Source organism: Cariama cristata, unplaced genomic scaffold (genome assembly GCF_000690535.1).
Source record: "Cariama cristata isolate BGI_N322 unplaced genomic scaffold, ASM69053v1 scaffold11439, whole genome shotgun sequence".
In the NCBI taxonomy this organism is placed as follows: Eukaryota; Metazoa; Chordata; class Aves; order Cariamiformes; family Cariamidae; genus Cariama; species Cariama cristata.
In genome coordinates, this window is record NW_009637437.1 from 49,932 (window position 1) to 59,877 (window position 9,946).

The 9,946-nt window shown below is 46.6% G+C and overlaps 1 protein-coding gene across 1 annotated transcript in view; it reads right to left on the minus strand.

Annotated features, from left to right (window-relative positions):
- Positions 1–9,628, minus strand: part of LOC104167927 (lymphoid enhancer-binding factor 1-like) — a gene marked incomplete at its 3' end in the record, with an annotated part of 59,552 nt that extends 49,924 nt beyond the window's left edge. The window contains exon 1 of the mRNA XM_009708328.1: positions 9,524–9,628. Coding sequence (XP_009706630.1) covers positions 9,524–9,628 — 105 coding nt within the window. The remainder of the gene's footprint in view (positions 1–9,523) is intronic.
- Between the last annotated feature and the right edge of the window lie 318 nt (positions 9,629–9,946).

Below are 9,946 nucleotides of genomic sequence, written 5' to 3' on the forward strand. Positions count from 1 at the left end.
GAAGCCAGGAGGCTGCATCCTTTCATATTTCAAAACAAAAGCCAAGTTCTGATTGCTGGGATGAGGAAGAAATTTTTTGTTGTGGATACATTACTGTGTAATTACTGCAGATTTCATTTACTTTCTTTTGAATACTACAGCAGATACAAAGGCTGGGTAGATGTATCAGCTCTTCGTGTTACCATCTAATGCTCCAGGTTTGCGTTTTGACAGTTAGCCCTCTAAAATATCAGGGATGTGCACGTCTATTGAAGGAAAAAGAAAATATTTCCATTGATAGCAGACAGGCAAATACAACTGATACTGTCAACTGCTGTCAAACTGCTAGCAAGGAAAGAGTTTCACGTAAAATAAAAAGAAACAAAACCACCATCACCTTCTCAGTAAAATCGGGGTTAGAAACATGGGGATAAGATCAGAAAGGAACACCCCTGGGTAAGGGACTATTCATGGGACCAGAACGTGGAAAATTCCATAAAGCACAAATGTTGCTAAGAATATTCAAAAGTCAAAGCTTTCTGTGGGTGTGCATGCATAGAGATGTCAACACAACTATTTCACGATCACCGAAATTGCTACTAGCCTGCATCCTCTCTGAATGGCTATTTTTAGGACCCAGCCTTTCATGTGGTATAATGATGTGGATTTTACAAGAGCATTTATAATGTGTTTCATATGGTGTACAGTCCTGGAGAAATTGCTTTGTATCAGAGAAAGTTAAACAAAATGGTTTGGGTGGGTTTTTGTTTTTTACATTTTGTTTCTTATTTTATATTACTGATTTTGTTTTGGATTTAGGGCTTATATGCATATTTTAATCTATCCTATATGACAACATTGGCTGTCCTGAAGGAATACTCAGCACAGCAGGATGCGATCCCACAAAACGTCACCTGGATTTCTGAACCCGCGCACCCCTTTGGACGGTCAGATTTCAAAGCTGGCAATGCCACACTCCGTAAGTTATAGCAGGAAGCCAAAGCTCAAAGGCCAAATTTCGACCTCGGGTATGCTGGTGTCAGGGGTTATGCACTGTCTCCCACGTTAGAATCGGCCTTTCTTCTTTTAGGGCAAAGTCATACAAAGCGAGGTTTGTAGGAGACGACGACTCCTCCTCGCTATCTCCGCTCCCGCCCCAGTAATTCCAGGGCAGTGGCACGTAATGAGAACCAACTCGTCAGCCTCTCCATGCTAAGAACAACAAATTTTCATGTGGTAGATCTTACGACTGTTTATTTCCTAAACATGAAAGCAATCTCCACAGCGTCATCTCCTCAGTGTTAGAATAAAAACTTCACATTTCTGATCCTTTCGGGGCATTTTGCTGGGAAGAATATCTCCCCATCCCCATTCTTCCACAACTGTGTTTAAAACATCCCCCTCGCGCTGAGTCAAGCGTACTTTATGATCTTGGGCTTTCGCATTTTACTTTTGTGTAAGTCCCGTCAGAGTAGAACCTCTGTTTACGCTCGTGTATGCTATTCCTCAGAGCAAACCACAGCAGAAAACAAATTCAACATATAGCATACAAGTCGAATCACTTAAAAAAAGGTCTTTTTTTGGTCAGTCCATGATTACTGCGTAGCTCTTCAAGGCAGACGTGTACTTTGTACATTATAGTTACAGATTCTCAATGGAACAAAGGAGATACTGTTGAGATGGTTTTTTGCCTATCATTTAATCAAATGTAAAATTGTTATAACCGGAGGGGAAAAGAGCTCCAGATTCTAGTATCCAGCTTTACTTTGGTTTCAAAAACTTACCACAGCATTGTCGACTTTATTGTTTTGTTTAACAAAATACTAATTTTGGGACCCCGTGAAACACAATGAATCAGATTCTTTTCATTGCAGCTGAGCTGTGTTTAGCACAGAAGCAGTGGACGGGAGATGAGTAGGGGTTTAAAGCCACTTCAGTGACCTCTTGCCCAGCACCTCCAGCCAGCAGGATGCTCTGGATGGGTACCGCTAATTCTGCCAGGTTTTGCTAACCCTCCTCATCCTCAGTGTTGACCAAATGTCCCACTTTCTCTGTGAAATCACTTCACAGAGGCAGCAGTGGTGTAATAGTCCTTCATAACTTTGGGAATGGTCGTAAATTATAAAGACCCAAAGGTAAAAAAATCAGAGCAAGTGTCAGAGGACAGAGCAGTGATAAGCTGCTCCGTAAGGAAGTGAAGGTGAGAACTCGCTGTCCAAGATCACTGGGAGGTGATCAAGAAAAAGATCCTGCTGTAATCAAGACTCGGAGGCACGTGATGTTGCAATCGCTTCCTTTAAGAAATGAAGTAGGTGGGTTTGTGAGCCAGCAGCATGTGCCGAACCAGCAGTCCCAAGGCAAGAACGAAGACCTCAGCTGACATTCACAGAGGGTTTGGTACAGACTTTGCAGGTTCCCAGGACATCTCATCATTCATGCCATGGAACACTCGCCCTGCCTGGGGGCTGGAGGGAGCTGTGCCCTCCCGGACAGGTCGCCGGACAAGCCAGCAGACAGAACAGGCGTTCGGTCTTTACTGATTCAGCTGGATTAAAACTGGAAACTAGGAAACGAACAGCTCTGTATCCTGTTACCAACCCTCTGAGTCACTCATCCTCCAACCGAACCTTTGTTTCATCCTCCAGACACAGAGACTAATGAGCAAGTATGTTATAGTCTATTTTTTAAAGAGAGATTTGGAAGAATAGCACATGAAAGAACCAGTCGGGGGGTGGGGGGGGGAACTCACATGTCCCAGCTTGGCGCCAACCTGGAATTTGGTCAGGCTGAGAAGTTTTCCCTACTGCAGTGGCTCTGCAAAGAGTTCAGGAAGCAACTTGTACCTACGCTCCTATTTCTGTGCCCTCCACCCACCATTGGTAAATGATGAGGTAAGAGCATATATGCATCAGGCTGGGAGAGATGCTGACATAAGCCATCTCCTGGCACTAAGAGCAGTGAGCTGGAGTGGCAAAGGCATGGGAAACCAAGGAAATGAGCAGCAAACGAAAGGAGAGGCGTTACGTGATGGCTGCGGACAGCCCAAAGCCTCGGAGTGGGTGCGATGGAGAGAAGCTGCCGCAGTGGTAAAGCCCTCTCCAAGAGGCCAGTGCTAGGGATGTCAGCCATCTAGTCCCTCGTCAGATTGATGCAACAACCCTTGAGGATTTCTTGAGGAATCTGCGACTCACACATGGTGCAGGAGACTTTAGTAACTGAACAGCAGCACGTGCTCGACTGTTGTTCACCTAAAGCCACCCTGCCCAGCACAGTCTCCCCGTGAGCACATACCATGCTCATCGATGCACGAGTCCTTTCTTCACCTCTACAGTGAATTAGTGAGGGGGGCTCAAAGGCCAACCCATACAAAATGAAGACTAAATTTGGTCTTGCTGAATCACTCATGGCCAAAGGGCAGACAAAGAACTGTGGGTGTGGAATTAATGGCAAGCGTAGATGTTTCCTCAAAACTGTTGATGTTTCTCAGTACTTGACTGTGCTCTACCAACAACCAACATGCCATGTACACACAGACTCCAGACCAGATTGCAATCCTAGGCATGCAGCTCACACCACCTGTATCCTGAAAACCTGCTTCACTTGCAGATCACGCTACAGATAGAGAGGGATTCAGCCTGTGATTAGGATCTGGCCCTTCACAGACGATCTATGAGAGCAGTCAACAGTCATCCCCACGGACTCAGCAATGTCTGTTTAGTCACAGGAACACACGCGTGGTTACCTGAACGGGTACCTCGGAACAGCAAATGCCAGCACACCCGACCATACAGATTTGTCAGAGTTTCCACCCGAACACAGAAATTTAATGGTGCCTGTAGAATGATGGCAGGAGAGGGACTGCACACTGCAAGGAGACGCGCGAGCACGTCGCAGAGCTCCTCGTCACCCTCCCGCTGCTCCCTCCTTCTCTCAGTTAAATCTTTGGATACCAGACCAGCTCTACTCTTTCATCTCAGACATGTCACTCGCCCCCAAGTCACTTTGCTCTTCACAGTTAAAATTTCAAAAATATTAATCATTAACACAGATGAGCTTTGGGAGCTTGGGTTGATGTTAGGTTTTTGCGTTTCTCTCCAAATGCACAATTGGTTGAGCAAATAACATCTCACAAACAGCAACAATTGGAAGCTTGCAGGAACGGTGCCTTTACTATACACATCTCATCGCAACTCCCCACCGACAAAGCACCCTGTGCCTGGGAAGCCAGTTCCAGGGTAGCCTGAGAAGGAATCCCAGTGGGACAGCAGATATTGTTGAACTGTCTGGATCACGTGCACACATATTCACATGCAAAGATTTACATAAAACTTGCTTTTGTTTCCCTGTGACATTTTTCTTTCTCATTTTTTTATTCCAAACAATTTTAAAAATAAGGTTATATTAGACCACACACAGGCAGTGCTGTATCATGTCACTGCTTCTTAAGCAGAACTCTCTAATTTATTTCAAAGGGAAGTTCTGCTTCAAAATTGAGGGTGTGATATGAACTCAGAAATTAACACAAGAATTTTCCTTGGGGGGGAACCAAGGCTGAATCAGACATGCAATAAATGACCTCGGAAGCCCTGTGCCTTGGTATATCCACCTATCCAACATTATGCTTTAATATAAAAAATTATTTTCACCATTATCCTATTTCAAGCTAGGTAGAAGAGCTGGAAGAAGTGGCTTCGCTCTGGTCAGGAGGGAACAAATTACTCATCTGTCTGTCTGCCAGGACGTCCATCAGCAGCCACTGCACTCCTAACGCTTTCTGCCAGGAATATAACAATTTATGGGGACAGAATACCGTCTCGGCGAGGTCCCATAGTGCAAGCCCTGCTGCCAGGGAACCTGGCTGGGATGCTGCTGGCGATGTTGCTCTCCCACAGCAGCAGGCACTGCTGGGAACGCACGGAGCTACTGTTCGCTTGCGGCTGCCCTCCCTCCATGCACAACATCTGGAGTAGGATGCAGCAGCCCTCTCACAGTGATAAATCCCCATCACATGGCGACTCCGGGGAGTTTTCCCACTGGTTTCAACAGGATCAGAAGTCAACACAGGAAAAAGCAATGCTAAACTATTGCCCTGCCAGTGAAAGCTAGGACAGAAAGACCTCTACAGAGGAGCAGCCGAGCTGCAGATCTCCTTCCACCAACTGCTGCGGGGACAACAGCCTCCTCCCGCGAAGGGATGGAGCAGCCTTGGGGACGGGGGCTGCAGCAGAAGTAGCTGTGTCCCAGGCTCACCTGCTGCCTCTCGAGCTTCTGTCCGGCGAAGGGCAGCAGGAGACCGTCAGCTCCATGCTTCTTCAGCTCATGTTAGACATTTGGGACCCGGGGCCTCAGGCCAGCGGTAAGTGCACTTTCATCTTGCCCTGCCCAAGGGGACATTTCAAACCCTCTGAGCAGGAACCAAGCTCAAGGAGCCCTACGGACTGCAGGGACCAGGCTCTGAACATCAGCATTATTTCCTAGGCCTGCCGTCTCATTTGGGGACTTGAAACATGCAGTGCTTGGGAAGGTACCACCACCCTTCTGCTCCTACGTGAGCTCTGGTTAGACAACATAATAATTAAGAGAATGAGGTAGTATCTGTTTTCCAAAGAAACAGAGGCTCTGGGATCTCTGCTTCTCATACAGACAGAAAGTCCAGTGCCTCGGCTTTAGATATAAGATACAGAACATTTTAATTCCACCTTCACACATCTCACATGCTCACTACACACAACAGAGGTGCACAGAAGGTGTGAAAGGTTCCCCCAGGAGCTCTCCCACCGACCGGAGTGGGCAGAGCTTGTGCCCTACATACGGGACGGCACGGCTCATTCCCCCTATTTTATAAACTTATTTACCAAAGGAACTTAAAGGAACTTATAAGCGCTCCTTCTACCATTTAACTACGACATAGTACAAGATATAACAATGTTCAGAAAACCCCTTCGGGTCTAAACTCAATTATACAACTGTAGCAAGAAAAATATTTTAATCTGATCAAAGTGTTAACATGTTTGACCATGTCTGACCTCTAATGTTTGTAACCACCTAAAAGGCTGATGTTCTTACTAAGGATGTACCTCAATTTGATTTAAAGTCATTTGTACTATTTAAAAAAAGGATACAGTTTTATGATTTTTCTATTTCATTTAGAAAAACAGTTCCTCAACTTGTTAATATTCTTTGGAAGTTTCTTGTAGATTTTTAACCGGCAAATCCTATATATTCCACTCTGGGAAAAGCTGGACTTTGCAAGAGTTGGGAGAGTGAAGGTAGAGTCGTGAACCACCACGCATAACGATACCTGAGAGCCCGATGGGAAACGGTTCTCCTGGTGCCTTGCAAAATGTCAAGATTTCAGATGCACGCACAGCCTGCACTGAGATGCACTTGACCGAAAGCATGCCCTCCCCAGCCCGGCCAGTCGATGGTGGTTCACAGCACGCTCCCAAAACACGGGACACCTGGGCTCAAGCCCACTGACTTGTCCCCAGCTCCGAGAGCACTTTCACCTGCATGCCCTGGCCATCCCCCAGCCCTCCTTTTTCTCTTTGATAGCTCTACTGCCAGGCCAGGCTACTTGGGCATGCTCAAACCAGCATCACTCCAGCTGAATTACCCTAAACCGCTGTTTGCCACCTGCAGTGAAGGTGGGCCACCCAGCCCAACGCCCAGGATCTGCCCGCTGCGGGGAGGAGGGGGGGGCTTTTGCCACATCCTGCTGCTGGCGGGGGACATCAGCTGCACTTGGCGTTGCTGCTGATGTCAGGTACCCAGACATGTTCAGTCCATCACTCTGGAGTGACATCAGAGCATGTAAATAGCACAAGTGGGTGCGTTTTGGTCAAGAGAGACAATTTTGGCCGGGGAGATGCGGGGAGCCTAGCAGGATGCTGGGGTGAGCAATGTAACAGCAGGCTACAACCACCTTGAGGGAAACAAAGCAAAAGTGATGCTGCTGAGAAAATAAGAAAGAAAAAAAAAAAAAAAAGGAAAGTAGCATGTCGGTAATGCCGGTAGCAACACACCCACCCAGGCAGGCGCTCCGGACCGGCTCCAGCACCGCTCGCAGCACCCTGCCGGGGTTCGGAGGGAGCCCACAGAAAAAAAAATGCGGTTTTACGGTGTGTCGCAGGGCGGGGGTTCAACCCGCAGCCTCGGTGCCGGCTGTCCTTCATCTTTCAGGAAGCTGTATTCTATTTTTCCAATCAGGGAAACGTAAAGCCCTGACAGTTTGCCAAAGTACTCCTGGGTTAATTTTTTTAATTTTTTGAAGATTCTGAAATTAATCCTAGCTGCAAACAACCGTTTCCAGGAAGCCTCATTAACCAAAATACAATCTCTACTACCAAGTGCACGCATGACTGTGACATGTAATCCCATTCACTCACACAACCCTCCTCCCTGACTCTACTTGTGCTAAAGTGTTAATTAAACAGACTTTTATGGATGGTTAAGTATCTGCAATCTTCAGTCACAGATCTGACCTCCTCAATTATTGGAAGCAGCCACCAGATTATAGCCCACATTTTATACAATACACACAGTACCAATAAATCTGTATGAGAGCAATACATAATTTACGATGATAACCTCTGCACAGTCAATATAAATACAAGACAAAATTGCCCAGAACAATGTATCGGAATAACTACTGTACCAAGCCGAAAAACCAAAAGACCAGCCTTTATCTGAGGAAGAAATCTTCCCATGTCTGACAGGTAACAGATTTTTAGCTGAAAACATCAAATCAGCTTTTTAAGTCACGCGACATAAACCACCGCAGGATCCAAACAGGCCTAAGTAAAGCTGGCTGAGGCCGCGGATGATTTCTGTGGCTCTCAAGGGGATGGGATCATTCCTCCTCTGCTACTTCGTTTTCTCCCCTTCGAGTTCTGCAGTCTGTTTACTCCTGTCTGTTGCTCCCACAGTATCCTCTTGGGGTTTTATTACGTTATCAAGGGGAAAGGCGATTCACAAACCACAGTCTACTTTTTAGCTTAATTGCTAATAAATAGGCTATTGCACTTTGTAGCCCATGTAGTAAGGGTTTAGGATTAAAAGAAATATTCCGTTACAACAAATAGTTGCAAGACTAATGTAACTCTGAACTTACTCAGATTCTACATCAGGGAGCAAACTAAATGCGTTTAAATAAGACAAACTGAATATAATTTAAAATTTAACAGGAAGGGAGCAGCTTAATATTTTAGCGGGGGTGAGGGGGATACCCCGCACCTAGACGAAGGGATACAAGGTGGGAAGCAACAGAAGAAATGCTTATTTGGATTACAACAATATACATTGGCCCTGCCTTGCAAACACCATCTTTTCTTGCTGTAAACTGAAGGAAGACTTCAAAATTTAGGGACAGATCCTCAATACCTGCACACTGACCTCAGCAAAGTTACAACAGTCTGCAGCCGGGGAAATCAGCTCCCCCAAGAAGGGCCGGGCTGGGGTACAGTCCCTCTGGAAGGACCCGTCTCCTTCTGCTCCCAGGCCAGCAGGGTCGGGCAGGAGGACACAGCAGTGATTCCAGTCAACAATATTTCATCACACTTTAACTTGGGTTTCACACCGCACAATCCATCCATTTTTCATAATACCACTTTAATATCCTCCCCCTCTAGTGAACAAAGGGTTGAAATTAAGGAGGGCATTAGATATTCTTTTAAACCTTATCCCTTCACAGGTTAAGAACTAAACCTGAAATAAACCGAATGATGTTCTGTTCTCATTTACCAAATGTGAAAGCAGAGTAACATCTGAAATGAATGCAGCAATACCGGCTCCCCAGGAGCGACACGAGCACTGACTGTCCGCTGCAATCTCATGACATTATTTTTCAAAGTTCTGATAGAGATGGTGATGGGAAAAGACAACTTTTGTAGAGAAGCCTTTAGTTTAATTATTCAGACAGCAAAACTTAGAAATATTAGAATATACATAATTACTAAAGCTGATTTGACCCAAGAGGGAAAAACTTTATAGGAAGAAGACAGGAATAGTCCTTCAGCAGCATTAAGCCTTTTCCTAAAAACCTCTATGGCCATTTCAGAAGCACAAAACCCACTTTCTGGGTCATCACTCACAACAGAGCCCTAACCGAAGGCAGGCCAAAGCTTGGCCATTTTACAACCAGATACATCGAAGTGAAGTTAAGCTGTGGGACGTATCCCTGAATACAAACATCAGAAGCTGCTCGGCTCCAAAGCCTGTGACCCAGAAAAAGGAAGGGGCATTCTTACATTAGATATTAGGATTTGATTGCTGGAAGTGTAAAGGCAAACCTAGAAGGTGGGGACATCGGAGAAGAAGCTCCTCCAGCAAATTCGGAGAGAAGCAGGCGCTTGCTGCTGAGCATCTTTCCCCCTTCCCACTCCTCCTCGCTTACAGCTTGGACAGAACAGCACCCAGGCATTTCAGAAACCGGGCTGCAACTCGTCAGGAAAAAAGCACATATAGGTGCCTGCACGATACCTGCAACACACTTCAGCAGTGAGAGAGGACACAAAACTTCTCCGTGAGGAGAGGATGAACTCACCAGAGGTGACATAGATCCATTTGGCAGATAAGGATCTGAGAGCATTAGGAAAGGGTAGCCAGAATATGCAGATCCTTTATACATCCCTGGGTCCTGATGCTTCATACCTGCTAAAATTAAAGTTCCCCATCAAGATTTGCCTTACGACAGGTGATTCCTCTGCCTGTCAGGGGGGCCCCGAGGAGGTTACAACGCATTTTGGGAGTCTTTTGCCCCGTTCTTCTCACAGAGGGTGTTGGGAGGGGGTGCCAGGGCCCCCCCGGGGACGGGGGTCCCACAGGGGGGTGCATTGGGAAGCCTCGTTGCTGAGAGGAGCAGCTCTCCCCGGGGGAGCCGTGGCGGCCAGGCCGGCATCCCTCACTCCCGGGGGGTCACCGGGTGGCGGGCTCGGGGACCAGGTGGTTCACCCACCCCGGGGATGGC